Source organism: Triplophysa rosa, linkage group LG7 (assembly GCF_024868665.1).
Source record: "Triplophysa rosa linkage group LG7, Trosa_1v2, whole genome shotgun sequence".
Lineage (NCBI taxonomy): Eukaryota > Metazoa > Chordata > Actinopteri > Cypriniformes > Nemacheilidae > Triplophysa > Triplophysa rosa.
The window spans coordinates 4,600,087-4,626,952 of record NC_079896.1 but is presented as its reverse complement, the minus strand read 5'-3'; the positions used below and the strand labels follow the sequence as shown (position 1 = coordinate 4,626,952).

Below are 26,866 nucleotides of genomic sequence, written 5' to 3'. Positions count from 1 at the left end.
ATGGGATCTGCCAAAAGTTTTATTGAGCATTGTCGATATGTGGTTGTACATTAAGACATTTGATGCATGAACTTGCATAGTGCAGGAAAACATTGTTTTTTTTATTCTTTGGTGTTACAGTTGAAGCGTGTTTGTGTGTAATATAAAATTATGATTTGTAACATGCACACAAAGTAAAGTGATGTAACAAATTGAACACAAGAACTCACTTAAAACTAACATGTCAACAAATAAAAGTGAACAAAAAAAACATGTACTAATATATTACAGCATTTAAACATCTGTATAAGGAAGGTTTTGCCAACAAAAGCATTAACAAAAGAAATAAGAAAAATAAAAAGGTTGACAGTTATAAATGATGCTTTATACATTTTGAAAATCTTGTTCCCATTCAGTATAGTATAGCTAGCTGTAATATAATATAATCTAAGAAAAGTTGTTGGCATCACAGTGATTTACAGAAGCGACACATCAATGTGTAACAGCAGCTATTTGCCCAAATGCAAGACTTTGGAGTTGGAGATGCACGAGGGTGACCAATAAGGCAACATGATGATTTTAAATACATAAACGTTCTTACAGGCCTGTCTTTACAAAGTATTTTCTAAACCATAATCCTTTATAAATCCACACAATTCTCAAACCTATCATGGTATACTCTTTCAATAATAAAAATATTTAATCACTATCAAAAAAACATCCTGCATGAAATCCATATTAAAACAAACATACTTTCTCCTCTAAAATAAAATGCAAGTTTGTCCTGCAATCTGCACAGGAAGGCAAGAACCCTCCGCACAGCATTCACTTCTGTAGATACCTAAAATAAACATTCCATCCTTCATCATAAACCTTATTTGTCAATAATACTCAAATGGCAAAGAACTGCTCATTCAATAACTGATGTGATAATAAAAGGTGGCTAAGCATCGGCAGAGATATGACCCGCAGAAGTCAAAGGTGAAGACGTCCGGTCGAGTGGCAGTGTTAATTCTCCTCCTTCAGATCAAACCTGACAGAAAAGGTGGGTGAGGCATTTCTTTAAGGTACATGTATACCAGCACAGAATGAAACATACATCAGCATTCATCATTTGAGGAATAGTTGCTACTGTAAATAACAGCGTGTTTGTGCATTTTAGTCACAACACTTACCACTCAGTGACTCCAGATTGCAAGTCAATATGCCCCAGGTCTATTTGTACCTAGAAGAATAAACAAACCAACCGACCGTCATTAATATTTTACTATGAACTTAGATAAAAAGTTTTAGTCAAACTTGTTTTTAAGCAATGAAACTGAAGCAAGACTGACCTGGCCAATCACGTCTTTGTCTCGATTCATGAAAGACGATGATGCGTTTTTCACGCAAACGCTGAGCTCTCGCTGCCGAGCTTCTTCCATGCTCAAATCAAACTCGAACCTGGTGAACAACATTTTACTGTAGTACGTGACACATACACACTGATGAAACAACCATGGCCAAGAAAAACATTACAAATGTCAAAAATACCATGCTACTACTATGGTAATTTTTTATATGTTTTGTTAGTACGTCATGTACAAATGAGTTTAAGCCAGTGGTCCTCAAACAGGGGCCCCAAGATGGATCCAGGGGGCTACAGATTTTGTGCCAGATGTATCATACATTTTATGCAATCAAGCATCAGAAAAATAAGACCACCAACCAAAAGTATTGATGTTTGTTTTTGGTTTAAATAAAATTCTAAGATTATAAGTTTTTATTTGTGTAGAGTGCGATGCACTCTACACAAAAGGGGCCTTACAATGAAAAAGTTTGAGAGTAAACCTAGTTCTCTCTCTCTTATGAACACACAATATAAATCTTTTTTTTTTTTAAGATTTGTTTTTGGCCTTTTGCCTTTATTAATGCAGTAGGAGATTGAGGACAGGAAGTGATGTGGGTGGGATCGGGAAAGGACCACGAGCCGGGACTCTAACTCGGGTCCCCGGGAGCGCAACAGCACCATATGTCGAAGCACTAACCACAAGGCCATCGGCCCGCACAACACACTATAAATCTTTCCACACACACCTTTCATTGTATTCCGGGTTGAGGTTTTTTTTCTTCACGGCAGTTTTTTTCTTCGTGGCCTTGCTCTTATCTGGCAACAGAATGAGTGAGACGTAGGTGTCCGATCCGTCTTTAGATGATGTAACCAGACCCCTAAACACACAAGAGCACAAAAGCATTCAACTCCTAAAGTCAGCTGATAAACTAAACACCTAGTATAAAAACATTCCTGCTTGAATGCAACTTGTCTGTGGTGTACGGTCGATTATCACAGAAAACAACCCTGAGCCGTCCCTTGGTTTTTCAAAAAGCAGGAAAATGCGTTTACGCTAATTCATTTACAGTGAAAGTCTACCGCGACAGGGGGGGTTAAAAGCAGAAATATGACGATTGCGTTTTCGTCGATGCACTTACGTGAAGTCTTACGGACAGTTACGTGATGTCTTGTGATGTTAGACTCGCGCAGATTCCAGGCATGAGGCACGAGTTATGGATTCGATGTGGGAACATTGCATAGACGGGTTCTGTATGTGGTTTTACAGCATCAGCCTCAGGCTAACATGTTAAAATGTTATGGTTATGCTTAAAAGAATAGTTCACCCGAAAATGAAAATTCTGTCACGAGTTACTCACCCTCAAGTTCCAACCCTGTATACATTTCTTTGTCTGTTTGAACACAAAGATGTTTGGAAGAATGTTAGCTACTGAGATTTCCGGGGCACCATTGACTACTTTAGTACAAAGAATTGTATTTTTTTTGTTTGTTCTGTTAAACACAAAATAAGATATTTTGGAAAACAAACAGTTCTGGGGCACCTTTGGCAATCATTTGACATTTTCCTACTATGGTGCCAATGGTGTCCCAGAACTCTCTGTAGCTAACATTTTTCTAAATATCTTTCTTTGTGTTCAAGGACAAAGGATATTTATTCAGGTTTGGAACAACTTGAGGTTGAGTAGATGATGACAGAATTTTCATTTTTGGGTGAACTATCCATTTAAGAAACAGTGTGATAGTTGCATACCGCTGCTGTCCTTTTAAAACCTTGTATCTCCATATTTTGTGATTTTTTGCATAAATCATTATTATTAGTCATGTTCACCATTTATGTCACTGGGTTTTGCAAATGTCTATTAAAAAGTGCTTTTCAACTTTGACAACAGAGTATTTAATCATTTAACAAGAACAGTGTTTTTTCTATTTCATGAAAAACAGCAAATTTGGACATCCAAGGTTTCCAAAGGACAACAACGATATTTTACAATCTTCATTCACTGTATTGTATGAGTGAGTGAGTGCCTAATTTTGATTTTCAGGTGAGCTGTCCCTTTAAGTTGTATTTAACCGAATATGAACGAATATTTTAAATAACACAAAACAAACAATAAATAATAGTGTAAATAATAGAACTGTACAGCGCATCATGAGCTGTTTATGAAAAACCAGACCTGCATGCATGAATAATCACAGCGAGCTTTTTTTGGAAGGAGAGGGAAATTTTGATCTGTCCAGTGGTGGCTGCCTGCTTGTTACTCAGCACGGGACCTGAGCCCATCGCCACTAAGGCGGCCATTTTGGAATCCAAGATCTAGAAGAAAAAAATATTTGCTATAATAAAAAGTTCAAATATATTTTATATATTTAAATTAAACATATAAAATATAAGTTCTCTCCATGTCTTTATCAGTTAAAAATGTATCGCTGTGCCTAAAGAGATTTGTTCAAGAAAAACGGTCAAGTGTTTAAAAACTGGTCGATGTTCGAACCTTCAGTTGCGCCCTGAGCAGAATCTGACTCTGAGGTAAAGCTCCATCCAGATTCAGCCATTGGTCCGTCAGCAGCTCTGGTTTTGTAAGCAGCTCTTTGATTGGTAGAACCAAGGAGCCCATGGGTTGGTCCCAGGCACTTGAAAGCTGTTCAGTGTCATAAGCAAATGAAACAGCTGCTTATTGTTCAGGCGATTATTGCAAAATGGTTCACATTTCATTTTCAAAATTCTTACCTTGATGATAAGCATGTCCTGTTTGGGGTCATGAACCAGAAATTCGAATGTTTCATTCCAGTGAGGAGAGGCTGATCGTTCACACACCTTTCATGTGTATCAGAGGCCAAAAAGAGGTTAGAAACTTGTGACTCAACAATCCTGCATTACAAATGTTAAAGCAAAAAGAGTCGCCTGCCTTGGATTTATAGGATGTTCCTCCAAGAACAAGTTCAGCTGCCGCTTTGGGTTCTTTTCCACTTTTCTTCAGCTGGACACACACATGCAATTCCCATTTATTTAAGTTTAGAATAACCGAATAAATAAATATATACATAATGTGTGTGTTACTCACCGGCAGTTCATGTGCTTTCTCTAAAAGAATAAACAGCAGTCCTGCTGATGGAACGGTTTTATTCTGGTAGCTCTGAGCACTTTGCATCTGCAGTACCTGATAAGGACACACTCTTTTAATGTTAAGACAAAGCTGAAATTAAACACAAATAAGAGTGCGTTGTGATTTCAAACTCACTTGTTCCAGTTTATCACGCTGTGTTACGCTGGGCAGCCATTCGGTGACCAGGTGGACCCGACCGTGTTGTATATCATTCAGAGTAAACCACTAAAATTCAATTAGATTCATTAAGACACTGCAAACACATACATTTACATTTATGCATTTGGCATGGCCTTTGACCCATGACCTTTGTATTGCTGATGTAATGCTCTACAAATTGAGCTACAGGAACACAAATAATACTTACTTCATCGTTGTACTGGGACCTGATGATGTCACCAAGTTTCAGCTTGAATCTGGGTGAAGATGAAGTCAGCGTAAAATGTACTTTATGTTGACTACAGAATCTGAGAGCACTATATGTATACACATGATCCAGATCATATTGTCGAAATCAAATGATTATACCCTACATAAAGAAAAACCCTCGTCTCTGTTTGCACCTGTTTCATTATTTTTGTCATGACATCTACAGCAAGTACATTTTATTTTGAGATTTTGTTTATTTGGAGGCTTTTTATTTGGTCGTACTAACCTTCCCAGGAAATCATCAGAGTCGACATCTTTATCAAAGACCTCAAACTTCACTTCTAGATTAGGATCTGGATTCATAATCATCTAGTAAACAAAGTTATTTTATATCACTACATATTTTGTATCACAGGTAAGCTACAGTGTCTCTTAAAGGGATAGTTCACTCAGAAAATTCTGTCATCATTTACTCGCCCTCAGGTTGTTCCAAACCTGTATAAATGTCTTTGTTCTGCTGAACACAAAGGAAGATATTTGTTAGAATGTCAGTTACCGAACAGATCTCACCCCCCATTTACTGCCATAGTAGGGAAAATAAATACTATGGGAGTCAATGGGGCATGAGACCTTTGTGTTTAACAGAACAAAGACATTTATAAAGGTTTGGAACAATCTGAGGGTGAGTAAATGATGACAGAATTTTCATTATTTGGGTGAACTATCCCTTTAAGTAAAAAAAAACATATACTGTCCATACAAGTTGGCATCTGAAAATATGTGTAAAAAAGTTAAAATCTTGTTTAAGATGCCTTAAGAGTAAACACAGGAAACAGAGAAATGAGGAAAATGAAGGAAATGAGATAATAATTCATGCATGGAACACTTTTAAAACGTTTTGACTAAGTAAGGAAATCTTAGTGCTTCATACTAAAATGATCACATTCTGATCTTATCACAAAATAAGATGATCTCTGTTGCCATCAGCAAAACTTGAATTTTCATCCCTACCTCATACATCTCATTCCAGGTGGGGTTGAGGTTCTCCTTGATCACATGACTTTTAAAGGTCGCATCTCTAATATGGATCTTGACATAGGGGTCGCTCTTCCCCTTCACCATTCCACCCATCAGACTGTCCTTGGCAACCAAATTCTGAGCTTCCAAAAGATGGAGACGCAGCACCCCCTATGGGAGAGATATGAAACAACACTAACAGTAAAAGAACTTGTGAGAAGCAATAAGTGTACAGAAAAATAGTCAAACAAACAGTCTAACCTTGGTGCCAAAACTGGGGTCATGGCTTGTCTTCTGGGGTCGTACGTCTGTTGAACTAGTGACCTTTGACTCCTCTACAGAACCAGGGGAAGCCTTTTTATAAGACCTGGTTAACATGAACAAACACACAGAGGCACAAATAAATCAGGGTTTATGTAACTATAGCCCATCATTGATATGTTTTATAATATTAGTTTGATGTTTAATGCTAAACTGGGAAAACATCAACCCATGTGATACAGTTTATAACGCACGGTTTATCTGATTCTCGTTGCTCTTTATAGGCTGCCGTATCTGATCCAGATGTTTTGAGCGGTCCCGTTACATGACCGGATTCAACGACAGTAGAAGGTGAATCAGCGACTTTGCTAAGATCCTGTGAATGCAAACAAAAGTATTTTTAAGTTCAAGTTGAGCTTTACTGTTATTCCGCTACATGTGGGGACATACAGTGGAACAAATAAGCAAAATCTAATAATTAGATTTCTTTTACAGAATCCCCCTTATTAAACATATAAAAAACACCACCCCAAAACAAAACAAACACAAAAACATCCCTGAACTAACATTTTTAAAACAAAAACAAAGCAACTCTATTAAAAACCACACAAAAAACACAACCCCCCCCCAAAAAGAATCAACAACACAAAACAACACAAAACAAAAAAGAAACTCAAAATAACCCAAAACAAAAAACATAAACACAACAAAAAGCCCAAAATAACACAAAAAACAACCTCCCTCTAAAAAACAACAACAACCACATACAAAATAAAAAACAACAATACAAAAAAAACCAAACAACCAATAAAAAGCAAACCATACAGAAAAAACGAAATATATAAACCTCAGTGTCTGGTTTTGTTTTAGGAGCAGATGGCGTCACGTGATGATCATCTATGACTTGGGCGGCTTTCTGTTTCTGATGTTCCTCAGGAAGTGACACAGACACTGGTAAAGTGGAGGCTGCTAGTTCACTGAGCCTGTTGGTCATCAACGCACAATCTTGTTCAGGTCTCAAACAATTGTCTAAAATGACTATAGAATAAAACAACTAGATTCATAACACAATAATCGTACCCTTTCTTTAGCTGGGACTTCTTCTCAGACGTCTTACTGACTGCAGTCTGTGTTTGTCCAGCAATGACTGGCTCTTTATTCTCGTGGTCTCCACCCACAGAATGATCTTCATCAGTAACAGACGTCCTCAGGTGTACACTTGGATCCAGCTTTGAGTCCAAAATCTGATATAAATATCAACAAAATTAAGAGTTCATAGCTCTTCTGTTCAAAAAAATGTGAAAGTGACCAATTTGTCAGGTATGGTGACCCATACCCAAAATGTGACCACGACTGCCCCATCAACAGGATGTACTTCCTCAAAAACGGATTTTTGTTTTAGTTAAAGGTTTAATATTTGCATTACAGTTTACATTACAGTGAAGTAATTTGCTCCATTAATTGTTAATAAAGTAAAGTGTAATTTTTTGGAGGATCTATTGACAGAACTGCAATATAGTATACATAACTATGTCTTCAGAGGTGTATAAAGAACTTATATAATGAAGCGTTATGTTTTTATTACCTCAGAATAAGCTACCCTGTTGAAAAAAACAGCATATGCTGGTTTGGTATGTTTTGATGCTGGTTTGCTGGTTTAAGCTGGTCGTGTGCTAGCCCTTCCAGTATCAAAACATACTAACCCAGCATATGCTGGTTTTTTCAACAGGATATTTCTATCTACATACACCGCGGGTCCCCTTGCATGGAATTCGCCATATTGTTTCTACAGTAGCCCTAAACGGACAAACTGCTAATTTCATACACTGGACCTTTAAAATCAATAAAAGTGTTTCACCTTAAGTTGGGCCCTCAGAAGAACTTCACTGTCAGGATCTGCTCCGTCCAAACTCTGCCATTGGTCCAACAGAAGATCTGGTTTTGAAAGCAGCTCTCTGATTGGTAGAACCAAAGAACCCAAAGGCTGCTCCCAAGCGCTGGAAAACTAAAAGCGAGCCATAAGACATTCATTATTTGTAATACATTTTTAAGCACTTGTTTATTTTAAATGCAATGTGAACTTCACATAAACTAACTTTCAAACAGTTTAGGGTCTCTTGACCAAAAGTAAAATGAATCTCTTGACCTTTAATCTAAGAACAGATGCTTTAATGGTTTAAAATAGTTTTTCTATACAATATAATTGTGCAGACAAATGATTCAACAAACTAAAAACAAAAAATATTGCAAATATATTAGTCTGACTGGCTTTGACTGAACAATGAAAGATAATAAGAGACCAGACTAGATAGAAATTCTTTTAATACTTTAGGGTCAGACCTCAAGAAGTTGGCTGATAAAAGGTGACAGCACTGAAGATGTTAAAACATCAAATTTGAAAGTTTTGACTTTTTTTCTTATTTTGTTACATCATAATGAATAATTCCCATATGTCCATTTGTGTTTTCCATAGTTTCAATGAGTTTTCTATCATTCTAATGTGGAAAATCCTTCATGGGGAAAAAAAGATTAAAAAGAAAGGAATTATACGTGACCCTAAACTTTAAACAGCTTTGTAAATAAACTTATTTTACCTTTATAATAACAATCTCTTCCTTAGGGTCAATAACCGGGAAGTAAAATGCTTCACTCCACTGAGGAGAGACGGAGCGCTCACAGACCTTCAAAGACCAGAACAGAATCCTTAATTAGGATCAGAATTGAACAAAAATTCTTGATCTCTCTGAAAAGCACCAAATCTCACCTTGGTTTTATAAGAAATATCACGTAGAACCAGCTCTGCAGCTGCCCTGGGCTCCTTCCCGCTCTTTTTCAGCTACACATGGAAATCCATATGAAAATGCCATTAGAAAATGCTTAAGTCACAGTTTGTGATCGGAATATCATCCTGTGTTTGTGTGTTTGTGGGATGTACCGGCAGGGCGTGTGCTCTCTCAATGAGGATGTAAAGCAGCGCTGCTGATGGGACAGATTTGTTCTGGTATGTATGCGCTGACTGTGACTGCAGAGCCTAGACCGAGAGAGAATAGAAAATTAAAATACAAGAGCGGAAGTAAATTAAATAGAAAGTGTCTAAAGTAAAAATAAACAAATAAAACGATTATTATTTTGTACCTTTTGCAGTCTCTCAGGTTGGGTTACTGTGGGAAGCCACTCCAGAATCAAATGAACACGGCCATGTTTGACATCACTCAAAGTAAACCACTGCCAGATTAACAAAAAACACATTATATGACATAAAAACATCAAATCAAAAACATTACATGTCCAAAAATGAACAATTTAAACACCAAATATTTACAGCGAACACTCACCTGGTCCGTCAACTGAGATCGGATTATTTCCTGTAAGCTTATCTTCGCCCTATAAAGACGTTCATTCACAAGTCGATGAAATGACTAAATGCAGGTAAATGAAAAGCACTGATGTTTCTTTGGGTTTGTTCCACATACCTCCCTAAAATGTCATCCTTATCCATGTCCTTATCAAACACCTCCACAAGAACGTCCGCGGTCGAATCTGAGGTCAAAACCAGCTGGGAAACACATTTAAAACAAGCATGTTTGTCTAAATACTTTAACACGAGTACACAACTAAACACCGGCACCTACCTCATACATCTCGTTCCAGATAGGGTTGAGTTTTTCTTTAACCACGTGACTCTTAAAGGTCGCGTTTCCAATCTGGATCTTGACATAGGGGTCGCTCTTTCCCTTCACCATTCCGCCCATCATGTTGTCCTTGGCAACCAGATTTTCAGCCTCAAGCAGATGGAGGCGGAGCATTCCCTGCACAAAATAAAACATGTGTTATTCACCTCACTACAATAGTAAATAATAACAGAATTTTATCATTGGTTAAGCAATTCTTTCCATTTTTCTCACCTCTAGACCGAAACTGGCGTCAGGGCTGGTGTGCGAGGGTCGAAGGTCATCTGAACTGGATACCTCTGGGACGTCTGTGACCTCCATGACCTTCTCTTCTTCTGGGACAGACACTGGGGTGGTGACAGGGGGTTCTGGGACCTCTTCCACATTAGACCTGAAACACAACGCAGATACACGCAGTCACAACACTGACGGGTGCTGGATTTAACGTGACGGTTGTGGGTTAATCTCTCACTTTTGCACTAACTCCTCCTGTTTTCTTTTGATGCTGGAGGTTCCTGGAAGTTTAAACTGTTCATCCTGGTCCACAAAACTCTCCGTCACATTCGGGCAAAGAATCTACGAGAAAAGCAACTGAGTATTGAGTGCAAAACATAACAAATGGTTTGATGATCCAAAAATAAAAATAGTGTTATCATTTGCATACATTTTTTCATTTTCATACATATGAATATGGAAGTACTGGATGTTTTGATCAGAATAAAACTTGTAGATTCGTATTTTGATGGTCCTTCTACGTAACACTTCATGTTTAATATAAAAAAACATAATTCAGGTTAGGAATGAGAAAAGTTAATGACAACAAAAGTTTTCATTGGGGTAAATCTGCTTAATAGTAAGTAATATATTGTTGTCACTGTTAGACAAAAACCTAATATTTCGTGATTTTTCTTTCTTGATAAATCGTTACTCATGTTTGTCTGTGGGTTTTGCAGAAATGTAACAAATGACACGCAATAAAAAGAGCTTGTCAACTTTGACAACACAGTGTTCGATAAAAAGAAAAGTGTTTTTCCATTTTCTGAAAAATTGTGTTTTGAGATACTAAGTTTCCACCCAACAGCGACTATATAAATATATAAAATGGTGGAATGTAAATGTATCTTTTCACCTTGAGTTCAGCTCTGAGCAAGATCTGACTATCGGGCGAAGCTCCTTCCAGATTCAGCCACTGGTCGAGAATCAGATCCGGTTCTGACAGCAGCTCTTTGATCGGAATCACCACAGATCCCAGAGAGAAATCCCAACAGTGGGATAGCTGGAGATAAAAGTGAGGTCAGACAGTAGAGAGATAGATTGAGATGTTTACAGCGGTGGAGAGGAGCAGACGGTTCCGCCGGGAAACCAAACTTTACAATTATTGATTATTTAAAAACTTTGGAAACATAATGTGATCCAGGAAATCAAATTACCGTCTGATATGTTGCGAGTAAATCATTTAGTAGCTGGAACTAATAATACTAAAAATGCTACAGATATATATCGGAAATGTGATTTCTCACCTTCACAACAAGGTCTTCTTTTAGTGGGTTTCGAACCAGGAAGTGAAATGCCTCGTCCCACTGGGGAGAGCTGGATCGATCGCTGACCTGTACCACACAAACGTCAGATAAAAGAGAACATTTAATAAACAGATTTCATTAATCTTAGTTAATTCGGAATAACTGTAGCTGAGTAAAATGGTGTTTTACCGTGGTTCTGTGAGATGATCCTCCTAAAATCAGCTCAGCTCCAACCTTCGGTTCCTTTCCGCTCTTCTTTAACTAAACAAAACACAAAAATACAGCCGTGGAAAAAAGTAAGAGACCATTTCAAAATTATTTTTATTATAATTCAGTTTTTCTGAACAATCTTAACAATATTTACTCCAACAATATTTCTCCCACAATTCAAATACAAATATTGTTTCTATATGCATTTATTTGCAGAAAATGAAAACGGGAAAAACAGGTGAAAAATAACAGAAAAGATGCTCTGTATTTTTTCAGACCTCAAACATTGCAAAGAAAACAAGTTCATATTCACTTTTAAGCAACACAACAGTAATATTTGTACATGTATTTAGACAAAAAATCACATTGCTGTTGGATGACTATGTCACTCCTGAGGATTAATTTTGTTGAAAATCATCAAACAATGGACTGTAAAGGGACGAGTATGGTCCGGCCGTCCGCACGCCACCCGCATGACGTAATTTTCATCATCAGGAGGGTCCGCGGTCGCCGCACACCCCGTGACGCATACAACAGCGCATGCACTAATCCACTAGGGGTCAATACATGTGTCGAACTCGCAAGATGGACAAGGACGCGGAAAGTCAAGTATACCCGCTCCTTAATGGCCACAATACATCTAGAAATGCTGATTAAATGAACATTTGGAATGGTCTCTTAATTTTTTCCCATTGCTGTATTTATTTAACAGAGTTACAAGTTTAAAAGTGTTTCATGTTGAAGTTTTTGCCTCTCTGGCGCCATCTCTGTTTGCAACATAAAATTGCAGGTTACTTTACAAACGTATCTTTACATGGGTTAAAGTCAAATGACTTGAAACTGACAATGCTTTCAAAACATACCTGACAGCTCAAATTATGAATCATTATTTTAAGCAAAAGGCTGTGAATCGGCGTAAGGTAAAGAGAGTTTTCAATATGTCGTTTTTTATTCAGTGGCTCAATAACTGTTTTTTGTTCATTTTTAACTAAAACGTTTCAGACTGAAGCTTTACGTAGCAATTCAAAAAGGAGTGAGTACATTATGTTAAACGAAATATGTGTGACCGTCTATTAAGATATTTAATGCAATCCCAGAGAGAAAATTAATTGCTCAGCTGTTGCTCTTTCAGAACTAAAGAAACTTCTCACGTATGCTTCACTAAGATTATTCTTATGAAAAATCAGACAAAAAATGTGACATACAGTAGGAGCTATAAAATGACTCTGGACTACAGTTTGAGACATTCTTGAAAGACTACCAGGGTCTTTTTCAGGAAATTTGATTAACATCTAAAAAGCAGATTTCAGCAAAACTCTCCATTTGTTTAATCTCATTTGCTTTATAAGAGAAACAACTGATACATGAAGGAGATTTGTGATACTACTCACAGGAAGCTCGTGGGCGCGCTCCACGTACACAAACAGGAGAGCTGCGGTTGGCACGGCCTTATTCGCAAACGTGCTCTTGGACTGGTACTGCAACACCTGCGGTTAAAACCACACAGATTAACCGTTACCTTCAAGTCATTTTCACCCCGTGGAGTAAAAGAGGAAGTATGAGATGTTTCTGCACACCTGCTGAAGTTTCTCTGGTTGTGTTACAGTAGGCAGCCATTCCAGAGCCAGAAGAACACGACCACGCTTGACGTCATTCAGAGTAAACCACTGCCACAGAATTCATATCAACATTGTAATGCCATTTGCCTTCCGTCTATTCAATATATATTGGGTTCAATTTATGTTTGTACTTATTAATATAATAATGCATTAACTCACCTCATTGATGTACTGAGAGCTGATAATTTCACTCAGAATGATCTTCAGCCTACAAGAAGAAGCAGTACATCTAAATAATGCAGATCAACGCCGAGAGCTCTTACAGGATTTACTGATAGCAGCTTTTATACCTGCCCATAAAATCATCTTTCATGTCCATGTCCTTATCAAAAACCTCTAAGGACAACTCTTGACCGGGAAGCTCCGTCAAAACCACCTTTAAAATAAAATGTAGTTTCATGTTATAAATACTTGTTTACAAATGTAGATTATTGGCATAAACCAATACTCTTCTAGCATTCCTACCTCATACATCTCATTCCAGGTGGGGTTGAGATTTTCCTTAATGACTTGACTTTTAAAGGTTTCACCTCCAATCTGGATTTTGACGTAGGGGTCGCTCTTCCCCTTCACCATTCCGCCCATCAGGTTGTCCTTGGGAACCAGATTTTGACCCTCAACAAGAAGAATACGCAGCACCCCCTGGAAAAAGAGAAAATACAAGGGAAAATAATTGATTTACTTGATTTATTGAAAAAATATATTGAAGTTTTTGAAGTAGCATCTTGGAGCTGGAGCCAAAGTCAAAACTAAAACTATTAAATCATTTCTGTTTATTAAAATAAAATAAAAGCCCGAATATGATTTGAAAAGCCTAAAGTAACTTTTAAACTTCCTAAAAATGAGAAACGTTGGTTTAGGAATAAACTGAAATGAATAAACGATCACTAAAGCCACTAAAATTAATATCTGAAAATAATTATAAAAATAAATATAAAATTATTGTAAAATTATATTTAAAAATGCTATTAAATAAAACTGAAACTAAAATAAATCCATCAATATAAAAATAAACAAACAAATAATAAAACGACCAAAGCGCATAAAAAAGGCTAAAATTAGGATAAAATAAATATTAAGTTCTTAAATAAATCAATCAATTAAAAAAAAAAAAAATTCAATATAAAATGAGGTAAGATTAACTAAAAATTAAAATGAAGCTTATTTAAAATATTAATAAAACTACAATAAAACAGAAGACATTTCTGTTTATTGAAATAAAATTAAATATCAGCCTAAATATTGTTTGAAAAACCTGAGCTAACTTTCAAACTTTCTGGAAATTAAAAATGTCGCATTAGGAATAAACTGAAATAAGTTTAAATAGAGTCACTAAAATTATTAACTGAAAATAAATAAAATAATTATAAAAATATAAAATCATTCTAAAAAATCCTATTATATAAAACTGAAACTAAAATAAATCAATCAATTTAAAAAATAAACAAACAAATCATAAAATTACAAAAGCAGATAACTAAAACAGAATAGAATTAAGTTCTATTTAATTTATAAAGAAATAAAAAAACGTTCATATCAAACAATCCTTTCTTTTTATTTTATGGTTAGGACTCTAATTGGTTTCCAGGAATGTTGTTTTAATTCTATACAGTATGACTAATAGAGCAGATCTGCTCACCTCAGTGGCAAAGCTAGAATGGGGCGTGGCATTCTGAGGGCGTGATGCAGAAAGTTGGGCACTGGAGAGGTGAGAGAGGTTAACAGCTTCTTCATCCAACCACAGCACCTATGAGAGATGACATCAACACACTGTCACAAACTGACATTTCTTGTCCAATGATGGGTGTAATGCCCTTATGCAACACGCATCAGAAGCATTACCCTGAGCACTGATTTAACGTGGATTCGGCTGTCAGGACCGGCATTCTCCAGACTGAACCACTCATCTAGAGTCAGATCGGGACACGTGAGAAGACGTGAAACAGGAATCGACAGGTTTCCTAAAGTTTGGACGCGATCATTGTCCTTCACCTGAGAGCGAGAAAGAGAGAGTGTTTTTTGGCTTAGGGGATATGATCTAAACCAGCACCATGATGTTTCTTCTTTAGAGGCAGATGATGTGGGTTTACCTGGATTGTAATGTCCTGTTGGCTTGGATCCCGGATAAAGAATGTGAAAGCATCTTCCCATTGGGGATTTACAGTGTTCCAGCAGATCTAAAGAGAAACGGAGTAGAGCGAGAGAGTACAGAGGAAGGGAGGTGATACAGAACAGGGTTTAAATGGAAAGGTCTGGCATGTGGCCTCTTGTATGGTTAGCATGAATGCTAAATGTGTGTGTGCGTCATACCCGACTATCACGAGTAACATCTTGCACCGAAAGTTGCACGATCGGATTGGGATCCTTATTGCCTTTCTTCATCTGAAAGCATAAGCAATGTGTAAACGTGTGATGAAAAACGATCATCAACATCAGCACACGCATGTTCAAGGTCTGTTTGCTAACCTGAAACAACACAAAAACTGCAAGCATGCTTTTGTTTGGTTACCGCTGTACACTCATTGCATGACTAGTCAAATACTCTGGAAATGGTACGAGTGTTGTATCTGAATTATATGACCATGAGCTGAATAAGTGGAGATGAAGCTAATGTTTCTGCAGTCTGTCTTCTCTTCTCTTTAGAGGCGCGACAGCCAGTCTGCTGCCAAACATGAAAGGAAACTACAGGCTGTGGGTAACCAGACGAACACACACACACACACACATTTCTATCTATTGTTTTATACTGAGCTAATGACATTTACTATTATCTAGTCCAATCATAGGCGGTAACATAGACTCTAAATTGTTTTTAAATCAAATTAAAAGTAATCAATCATCTATTTTTTTATTATAAGCATATTATTATCTTTTTCCAATGGAGTTGTTCCTGGGAGGGTTTTCTCATTTGTAGTTAACTGCAGAGAATGGTATGTATGGCATGTCCCTAAACTATAGTCAAGTAAACACACACATGCACACCCACACACATTGAACAAAGAGTGCAGCAGGAACAGGAAGTGAGACTATAACTCACAGGAAGTGCTTCAGCTTTGTCCAGATACACTGCCAAGATGGCTGCTGAGGGGGGGTTTGCTGTTTTACTCATCACACTTTCATTTCTCTTTATGACCTGAGAGAGAGAGAGAGAGAGAGAGAGAGGGGGGGGGGGGGGGAGAATTGAGGTGTATCCTGTGCGTGCGAGTGGTTGTGGCATTCAAGTTATAATTCTTTTAATGCAAATGTTTTTTCTGAGCTCCAGGAACACTGTTTGACACTAGCTTTGTACACTTTCTTTTGTACTGTAGCTCACAGTTGACGTTTACTGGGATTGGGTGGGGAGACTCGCCACACTGTTTGCATGTGGGGAGAACAGAGCTCCAGACCCGCCACACCCTTTCACAGCAAAGTGCCTTGTTTTATGTTTTCCTTTGTGCGCAAATAATGAATGTTCAATTTTTACAACAACATATTTTGGACACATTTAACAATGTCTGAATGCCACTGTATTAGATAACAAAGAATCCAACTAAGTGGTTTTGAACTGATCTTTCTTATTAGTCCCGAATTGCTTTTTGCCGGTTGTGTGAAGTCTGCTAACCTAGAAAAGCAACCACAGGATAACCACAATACCTACAGTACGAGCATGTCCCACTAACATCTGACAACCAAATACTTTTTGACTTAATTCTGAGCAGTATTTTCATGTTTGTGCTTTCTATTCAATGCAATTTACATTTATGCATTTGGCAGATGAAACCCATGATCTTTGTGTTGCCAATGCAATGCTCTACCATCTGGGCATGCAATGACATAAAGTGTCTATCTTTGGTAGATGCTTTTATCCAACGTCATACTGTAAATTCAAGCTACACGTTTGATCAGTTTGTGTGGGACTGTCTGTTATAAGTGTGTGAATAGTTTTTGTGATCGCTGTGTATGTGTGACCTCGTTCAATCTTTCTGTGTTGGGTTCCAGCGTCAGCCACTCCAGTTTGAGGTGAACCCGTCCTGTCTGAGTGTCCTTCAAGGTGAACCACTAATGAGGGGACACAAGGCAATAATTACCATCCATAGGAGTTTATGAAAACAGTCATTTTGACTCTAAATAAAAAAAAACTCACCTCATCAACAATGTTAGACTTCTTCACAATCCCCAAGTCTAGCTTTGTCCTGAACACAAGCGATAGAGAGATGGAGAGAGATAGAAAAAAGATGAAAGCGAAGGTGAGAAGGAATAAAGCACACATTTCCAGTTATGATGTCACACTTTGTAAAACTGATTTTAAGAGTAAAGTCTGAAACAAAAACAACATTTAAAGGTCCAGTGTGTGAAATTTAGCGGCATCTAGTGGCGGGGTTGCGAATTGCAACCAACGGTTCACTTCACCCCTCCCTTTAAAAGCACTACGGTGGCGGACAACCGGACTAAGATGTCGTCACGGTTTCACTTCTTTGCCGAAGAAGATCATGTATTTACGTAACGCTCTCTGTAGTGCAGTTTGTCCGTTTAGGGCTACTGTAGAAACAACATGGCGAATTCCATGCAGGAGGACCTGCGGTGTATGTACTATAGATAGAAATAGCTTATTATGAGGTAATAAAAACATAACACTTCATTATGTAAGGTCTTTATACACCTCTGAAGACACAGTTATGTATATTATATTGCACTTCTGTCAATAGATCCTCCAAAAAATTACACATTGGACCTTTAAAAAGGTTATATCATAAGCATCTCATTTTCATAACTTTGAAAAAAAACACTAACTTTAAAAACCTAAAATCTCACTGAGACAATGGCTCTTATAATTTAATTTTATGCCGAGAAAGAGAGAGGGTGGAAAATTGTTGTTTGAAGCTAGTTTTATTATAAGTAGATAGGTAGGCTAACATTACACGTAGAAAAAGACATCGAAAATTGAAGACATGACCCATTCAAAGGAATAAATGAGAAATGGAATGAGAAGAGAAGATAAACAGATAAACATGATGGTACCTGCCCAGAAAATCATCATGATCAGGGTCTTTGTCAAACACCTCCACCTCAAGCTCTTGACCTGGAACCTCATGAACGATGACCTGACACACACACGCATGCAATACCAAACACGCTATAATAACAGCACAGACAGTAATGATCACATGTGATGTTTCACAGAACGATGCACGAAGGACATATCACAAACAAAAAAAGATTTTTCTAATGTGTACATAAGCTTGCGCTTGGTCCGACGCATGTTTGGTCTAGTAACAACACAGTGTATAAATCCATTCAGGTGCGCTTCTGCTCCGCTTACCTCATACATTTCATCCCATTTGGGATTGAGTGTGTTGTCCTGATGCCGGGATTTGAAGGTCTGCGGTCCCACTCTGAGCAGGGCGTATGGGTCAGACATGCCCGCTATCACACCCTTTACATAGTTATCCTTAGAGGCTAGACGCTCAGCCTCCAGCAGGTGGATACGAACAACACCCTTAAAGAAAAAGAAAGATTTTTTAGTTAAAGACCAACAAAATGTGCTATAAATGCCATTCGTCACTGTATGTACCCTCTAACCATTGTCCTATTGTCCTTGAGCTCAAAAACTGGACACAGAAGGAATTTTTATTAGTGTTTGATTTGTGCATCATAGTGATAATAGTTTTGCTTTCAGCTCTATTGTACTTTTATTCATATTTTGCACTAGCTTATATTTGTACTTTTCAGATTAATTTTAGTTTCATTTTTTAAAATATTAATTAAAAAAAAAAGTTTAATTAATTTTTTTTCATTTCGTTAGTTTTAGTTTAGTTAAGTTGTTAGTTTTGTAGGCTAACCCGGAAGTAAGCGCCGCGCTTATGCATTTTGCATTTTTCCCATAGACTTTTGGAAGATCGCAAAAAATAAGCTCCGTGATTAACAAAGGTTTATGATGTTTACGCATTTTGTCTATCAAGATAATCTTCACAAATGAACACAACATTTGTTACCTTTAAAGTCGAAATACAATCGGCAGAAGTAAAAAGCTAACACGATGCTATAAGCAGACTACACTTAAGGTCGCTCGATATCAACGTCACCACCACCAAGCCTCCGACAACTCTTTCAAACTTTATTAAAAATGTGTTCCCTGGTTACTCCGTGAATGAATCTGCATCTACGCTTTAAGAGCTTTGTGCCCATGTTGCATTATTTGTGAGCTTTATAAGCGCGATGACGTCTAACGTCCATGCCAAAGGAAATGATCGCTTTTAGCAACTTGTTAGCAACTGCCGTTTATAAGACACGATAAGGCTTTAAAAAAAATCACAAGCGGGTTATAATCGGTGTGTTTTATGTCAGAATAAAACGTGAAAATATTACAGGTTTTGTTAACCACAGACCTTATTTCAGGCGATTTACCAAAAACTTCGGGGCGATGGAACCGGAAGTCCTAAAATGCTAACTTGCTTCCGGGGTTTGCATACAAAAATACTGTACATCATCCCTGATGTACTCAGTAGTTCTAGTTAATAATTGCAGTGCTTCAACTAACTTGTTTTAGCTTAATGCTGAGGCAACAATTCTAATTGAAGAATTTATTTGCAAAAACAGATAATTCTGTTGTTTTAAATGTTCAGAAATCATGTTTTTATTGTGAATATTATGTTATTGAGTTATTATTGCTTAATCAAAACAACCCAAGTGCAATTTGTTTGATATTACTTGGAATGCACAATAAAAAAACATGATTTTTGAAAATGTTTCAAAAACGGAGTTATCTGTTTTTGCAAATGCACTCATCAGTTTTTAAGTAATTGTGTGTGTTTGTGTGTGTGTTACCCTGGGCAGAGGGCAGCGCAGCTGGGCCACAGGCAGGTCTGACACTAAAGGAACTGTGAGGCGATTGGGCAACACCAAACATGAGGCAATCGCGTCCATGATCATAGTGTCGGACATCACACTGATACAGAGAAAGTGTTAAAAAACAAAGTGTATTCCTCTTTAATAGAAAGTATTGAATTGTGTATCTCTAATGTAACTCACTTTAGCCCTGGAATGTCCAACAAGTTGGTCAAACCCGTCCAATTAATGAAAAGTTTCTAACAATAACAAGACAAAGACGATATGAGAAGATGGCTTTGAACTGTTACAGAAACTTGTTATAGTTTAAACATATGTTTAGAGAAACATACAGGTCTTTGAATGAAGAACATGGTCACAGCGCCCACGATTGGCACGTCACCAATCAGAGGCTCCAAAATGACACGCATCATCCCATTAAGCTGCGACAGAAATCAAGTTTCATTTCTTTAGATCTTCAGTTTTACTCTTTAAACACACGCTGAGACACCTTCTGAAACGTACCTGTATTCCCTTCACACCTGCTTTGCAGAAATACCTCTTCACCTCAACATTTATCTCAGCGTCCCCCACATAACTGCAAAAGAGGTCAAAACGCTTGAGACACAAACACAATACAGACAACAAAAGGCTTTTCGTTCACTCCTTGAGTCCACAGCAGACAATCGACTCATTATCAGTCGTAGTGTAAATGGATTTATGTGTTACCTGATGTAAACATCGAGCAGGATTTGACCTTTTTCGTTTTCCGTATGAGCCTTCACTCCAACCACCTTCATCGGCTGCGAAATGTTAAAGAGACACACATTAACTTGCTTTCGAAGGCTTATAACATTGCACCATAATAACAGCTCATCTAATGTATTTGATTTATAATTTAATAGAACTATTTCGAGCTTTTTTTAAATGACTTCAACATCATAATTTCAGTCTGGCCTTGAGCTTGCCCAAACAAGAATGTTTACCATCAGAGGAACGTTTAATCAGAAGGCTTGATCTAACAAGCCACTATAAAACTGTGCATCGAGATGTGATAGAAATGCTTTACTGGAATATTTTTATGGTATAAATATGGGCATTTGGTAACAGAAGCTATGTATGACCTTGCCCCCAAAGTCTATCTTGGTAAAGTTGAGGGTCTGTAGATGCGTGCTGGACCCGCGGATGGATGGAGCAATGGTTTCTGTCAGCAACTTCTCCAAATACTGCCCAATAAAGGGCCAAGCCTGCTGGATAACCTTGAGAGAGTGAGAGAGAGAGACCATAGTCATAAGAGACCATTTAAGACTAAATCTGCAACCCTGTTACCCATTCTGGCATATTTTTATATTATTACACCTTAATTATAGTATTGCATTATTATGTTCATAATACTTTTTTTCTATTTGTTATAGAGGCTATTATATCTTAATTGGCTATATAATATCCATCTCCCAAATTTTGTAGCAAGGGTTGCAAAATTGCAAGCAAATACATATATAAATATATGTATTTAAATATATATAAATAAATATATACATTATATAATAAATATAACAATAACAATATTTAAAATAATATAATAAATATATATAAATGTAAAATAAATGTAAGTTATTATATGAAAGCTCATTTCTCTTTTTTTTCTGGAAGCAAGGTATGACACAACATACCAGCAATTGTTTTTTATGACAATCAGAGAAAAAGATTGTCATAAAAGAGACCATTTTTAGACTTAATTTGCAATCCTGTTACCCATTCTGGCATATTTTTATGTTAATATAACTTTAATGTAGGATTGTATTACAAGGGTTACAACAAATACATTTATAAATAGTATAAATATATGCATTTAAATATAAAAAAATATATATAATAAATATAATAATAACAAAATTTACAATAACATAATAAATATATATATAAATAAATATTAAATAAATGCAAATTATTATATGAAGCAAAAGGCACAGCCAGTGTTGGGTAAATTACTCTGAAAAAGTAATTAATTACTAGTTACTAATAACATATTCAATAGTGTAATTAGATTACTGTACAAATTACTCTCTACAAAAAGTATTTAAATACTATACTTATTACTAATTACTTTCTATATCTTATATCAACCTTGATTAGTTAAGTGAGTCAAGGACGACCCTTAATTCGTTCAAATAAATCATATAAAACTACATAAAGTACAATTATTAACTGACTTGTATTACAAATGTGAGAAAGATACATTAATGCATGCATTTTAAAGTTAGATTTTGAATTTTAATGTCAATTCCACTATTGTATACATTACACAGTATATAATTCAGTTACATCAGAAGTAACTGTAATTAAATTGCAGAACAAATAAGAGTAATCACTTACTTTACTTTAAGGGAAAAGTAATTAAATTACAGTAACTCATTACTTAGTAACTAGTTACACCCAATACTGGACACAGCATACCAGCACTTGTTCTTTTATAATAATGTTACAAGCTCAAACAATTCTGCATCACTCTGTATGTAGACAAATGTTTCTTTTTAAAAATCAGACAATAAACACAGAACAAACCCCCATAAAAACAGTTCACACCGCCCTGACCCCATTTAACACCCATGCCCATTCTCTACCTCCCTCGCAGCTGTTTACACTCTAACATTTGTGTTTGCTTTGTTACTATAGAGACCCGTTGTGGTTAAAGCCGATAACAGACGCTTAAGTGCCGGTTGCTGGAGCATTTTTCATATCATGATTCGCTCCTGCAAAACCCCGGATTTCAGAAATAGCACTGTGAGTCATGCACAGACACATGACATGCCGGACAGTCTCTTAAGTTTTGCCTCGGCTGGGATCACAGCCAGGGTAAAATCTCCCTCGTGAATCACTGATAAAGAATGTCAAGCCTAAATATTTGAGCATTGCCATTTAATGATAGACTACAGCATTATTACAGTCACTAGCACAGATCTGTCTGCAGAAAATGGGCAGAGCTTCATAGCACATAGGAGGTACAGGCCGCATATAAAAAAAGATGGGAGAATTTGCATTGCATGTAGTGTTTGGAGTATTTATTACATCGAAGACTTTAATCCTGCTTTTTATGTTAAGTGTGTGGGTGTCACAGCTGTTGTGACACGAGGAAGGGCGGGGCAGTGTGGCATGGATGGGGGACCCATGGGATTGGGATTTTGCATATGGCATTTTAAACAAAATGTGAACTAAAAATATGACTGATTTACCTTGTTAAGCCATTCAACCTTCTCCACATCTGGGAAATTTACCTGAAATTAAAAAGAGAAAATAATACCAGACTTGTGATTCCACTTCAAAAAAAGCTTCATAATACATAACAGACTTCAAGAGAGGATGTGGTTATGAACACAAAACAACACACAGCTCAGAAAAACAGCACCATAGGCTAGCGTTAAGCAAGAACGCGGTTTCTATTTCTGTTCATTAAAAACTCAACAAACAAGGATGGTGATGGTAAGACATGACCAAATATAGAATTAACTCGTTTTAATGGAAACATCGACTGTGCGTTTGGGTGGGGTTTGGCAAATACAATGAGTATTTTGACCAATAATGCGGTTTCCACTATGAATCCAACTGAGACAGCGCCACCAACAGTTTCCTTAAACACCGCATACCTCGTTGGTAGCGTTCAGAAATCTGATCATTTGGTTCGGCCCGTTAGATTCAATGAAGAGATTCCAAAAGCCAAATGACTCACCAATTCTTTTGCGACGTTGCTCGAAGTGTCCATGCACAGCAGCACCGTGTGTCATTTTAAGTATCATGCATGTTTTAAAATGACTATTTATCACTATTTATGAATGTTTGTGTTGCAATGTGTCAGTTATACTTAGATGGTTTTGTGCGAACGTCTATGAAGTTGTGCGAATCGGTTCAATTGACTCATTAAAACGAACAATGCGTTGTGGGAATCAACACTCGTTCAGTTTGTTTTAAAGCGATTTTTAAATGTGTTTTACATGCTTAGAAGCTTGAATGTTGTACGATTTATGCGAATACGATTTACTTGGAAGTTAGTATAGTTTTATTATCAATAACAAAACACACTTTCGTGCCACGCACGTTGCGTCCTTACCCAAGAAGGCAGGTCTCTTCTACTTCTAAATGATTTAGAGGATATGTCTTCCTTTTCATCGCTGAATAACTGTATAGCGGACCTCAGCCTCGCCTCCTTTGCCTCCCGGGTGTGTTTCCATCCTGCATAAACCATCATCCCGAACACTACTAAACTAGTGCTCATCCGATAGTAACCAGCCAGATAGACGGGCAATAAAGCAGTGAGACATTTCCCAAAAGTCCACAAGATCGCTTTAGCGTCAAATAATTTAGTTTTATGGACCTCCATTTCTCCAGGCGGACTGTACTGGTCCAGTTCGGTCTTTTTCTCCGAATCCGAGTCATTTTCGAGACTCGCGTAAGCGCGCGACATACTTGCGCTTTGGTTTCTACGCAAACGTGAGGATACGACTACCAAGCGATTGTGCGTAGCGATTTGCAACTCAAATTCAACATCTGGTGCCGATTCAAAGTTGCAATTCAGTCCGCGGTGAATCCGAACATGGGCTGATGCGAAGGGCTGCGGATGGATCGGGTGTGTCCGATGACTGCAGATCGATAAGTCAACCCGAGAGAAAGGGCTGGAAACGAAAACCCCCACCTCAACGCTTTTACCCGTTTGGCACGACGCAGCTTTTCCTTTTTGCAGACAGTACTTCTGTCTTTAAAGCACAAGGTGTGGGCCCGTGCCGTTATTTGATCAGATCCACGCCCATAGAAAACGTCGCAGTTGTGCAAAAGGGGCAAAACTTGGCTGGTGGGGAGCTGAAGCAGATGTTTTAATGCTTACGAGTAGGAAAAAGTCGCTGTTTTAGTCATCCCAGTTCAATATATTCATAGTAAAATGTTAACTAGTCAGAATGCCTTATAAGAAATGCTAAAACAATTCTAATGGTGTTAGGATTAGAAATACCATTACGCGTTACAAAATTCCGTTGTGTAGTGTGTTTTGGGCCTTACTCCAGTAGGATTTCATGGTGTTGTATTGGTTTTCATCCACCATAGAACATCCCACCAGAAGAATCCAGCGCATTATCAGTAGAGGCCCGGGGAGACCAATAGGCTATGTAATTTACCATAGGTTCTTTACATTTTTTTTATTCCCATTATAATCCCATTGTTTATTTCTTCAACAGGGTTTAAACTCTTTCCTGACTGTAATTTCATTGGATATTATTTAATTCCATAGTCTGATTCAAAAGTTATTTTTGGCCCAAATACTAGAGGCATGAAAGGCATTGAATAATTGTATGCCGTCTTAATAGATATATGTTTAATGATTTAAATAATACAGGAACAGAAATTCAGTATCAACAAAACATCAGTGTTTGTCCATAAATGTACAGCATCTACATAAAGAAAAGAGGACTGGGATACTCAACCCCAAAATTCTGTCATGAATTACTCCCCCAAGTTGTTCCAAACCTGTAAACATTTCTTTGTTCCGTTGAACACAAAATAAGCAGGCATGTGATCAGCCAAGGACAAAAAAAAGGAAGACTGCATGCACCCTCGCCCAGCCCCAATCCCCCCAAAAATAGTCTTTAATGTTACTAATTAAGTGTTACATGATTAAAAACAGGCAACTGTTTGCCAAAAATAGATGTTTTTCACTTAGCAACACAAAAACAAACTACTATAATTAAAATATCAGTTCAGATGTTTATTAGTTTAAGTCACCTAAACAATATTTAATAAAATAGGTTGATGCTTTGTGCAAATATCTTATGCTAATGCAAAATAAGATGGCTTTAACAAATTGCACCCCTTGAGTAGTTTATATAAGGCCTACTTTTAATTTTATTGTAATCAGCAATAATTGCACACAAAAAGTAAAGAATACTGTGACCTCAAGAGACTTCCATACACAGCCACTAGATGGCGCATCTACGTCATTCACACAGCGTTGGCCGCATTAATCCGTATGTAATAAAGGTATTTGCAAAGGCTGCGTGTTGCTGTTTTAGTTCATTTAAATGTATGCATTCAGTAGAGACTTCAACGCGTTTGTATATAGACAGTGACTAGATTCGGCCATTTGTATAGTTTCAAGCCATTAAATCGCGGAATGGCAGACTCTGTTCACCCCCGTGAGATTATGGGTGTTTCTCAAACGCAAGGACACATACTAGCGAATCTGCCTCCTGCCTAGAGCAGTCCTTCTAAAGGTAGATGTTTAGAGTCCTCTTCGACATTAAACGCTAGAATGAGACGGTTTAGTAAGAGCGCATGGCAACGTCATTACTGTTTCCGCCTCCGCGGTTACTTTAAAGAGAGACGTCACGTGTGACCACAGAAAAATAAAGCACCTCAAGAGCACCTCCTATTGTTCATTTTATTCAGTCGTGCCTAATAATATTGTGCATAACAACGCTCATGTAAGCTCAGGTCCATTAAATAATATTAACAGACACAACTTTTCATTTTAACAATGTCATGTACCATATTATAAATCATTAAATGTATTTAATTACTCATTTTCTGCCTTATTTTATCTTTTATTACATAAAAATAATGCGAAGAACGTGCTGACTGGATTCTCGCGATGTTCTTTGGGAACGTGTGCAAAGGAACACAACTGAACACTGAACGAAGGACACAAAGCGAAAGCTTCCTTCCAAGCATACTTCTGTTTGAGATGTCCTTCGGCGGCACTTGATGACGTGTAGCCGAGATTTTTTAATATATTTTTTATTGATGCTTAAACAAACATACAATGCAAATTACAAAAACAAAACAAAGTACCAGGGGAAATTAAGAGAATTACATAAGATTAAAAAAGGAAATAAAACTACAAACAGACAATGCTTTGACAGTTTTTTTGTTCTTTGACAATTTGATTGAAATTAGATATTTTTCCTATTCTTTCATGAAAACAAAAAAGAGAGGTTTATCT

The 26,866-nt window shown here is 37.1% G+C and overlaps 1 protein-coding gene across 1 annotated transcript; it reads right to left on the bottom strand.

The window, feature by feature from the left end:
* Window position 1: 1 nt before the first annotated feature.
* esyt1b (extended synaptotagmin-like protein 1b) lies at window positions 2–24,694 on the bottom strand. The gene is made up of 52 exons (XM_057337536.1): window positions 23,990–24,694; window positions 23,118–23,159; window positions 21,009–21,143; window positions 20,614–20,687; window positions 20,410–20,482; window positions 20,238–20,327; window positions 20,089–20,144; window positions 19,885–20,005; window positions 18,380–18,556; window positions 18,079–18,161; window positions 17,204–17,252; window positions 17,029–17,118; window positions 16,118–16,213; window positions 15,391–15,462; window positions 15,171–15,257; window positions 14,923–15,072; window positions 14,720–14,827; window positions 13,546–13,722; window positions 13,371–13,456; window positions 13,240–13,288; window positions 13,039–13,128; window positions 12,853–12,948; window positions 11,441–11,512; window positions 11,252–11,338; window positions 10,861–11,007; window positions 10,204–10,307; window positions 9,966–10,122; window positions 9,693–9,869; window positions 9,534–9,616; window positions 9,396–9,444; window positions 9,196–9,285; window positions 8,996–9,091; window positions 8,825–8,896; window positions 8,655–8,741; window positions 7,919–8,065; window positions 7,141–7,304; window positions 6,908–7,043; window positions 6,315–6,436; window positions 6,061–6,166; window positions 5,794–5,970; window positions 5,069–5,151; window positions 4,781–4,829; window positions 4,549–4,638; window positions 4,372–4,467; window positions 4,216–4,287; window positions 4,038–4,124; window positions 3,802–3,948; window positions 3,484–3,623; window positions 2,056–2,187; window positions 1,314–1,422; window positions 1,155–1,204; window positions 2–1,012 (listed from the first exon to the last, which is right to left on the bottom strand). Exons 1-52 carry the CDS (start codon window positions 24,341–24,343, stop codon window positions 988–990), a joined length of 5,508 nt encoding a protein of 1,835 aa, XP_057193519.1. The 5' UTR covers window positions 24,344–24,694; the 3' UTR covers window positions 2–987.
* Between the last annotated feature and the right edge of the window lie 2,172 nt (window positions 24,695–26,866).

Coding starts and splice junctions, on each gene's coding strand:
- esyt1b (XM_057337536.1), bottom strand. CDS start 24,343: ATGTCGCGCGCTTACGCGAGTCTCGAAAATGACTCGGATTCGGAGAAA. Junction 9,870..9,965: donor ACGCCAGTTTCGGTCTAGAG/GTGAGAAAAATG, acceptor TATTTTGTGCAG/GGAATGCTCCGCCTCCATCT. Junction 4,288..4,371: donor AGAAAGCACATGAACTGCCG/GTGAGTAACACA, acceptor GTGTGTGTCCAG/CTGAAGAAAAGTGGAAAAGA.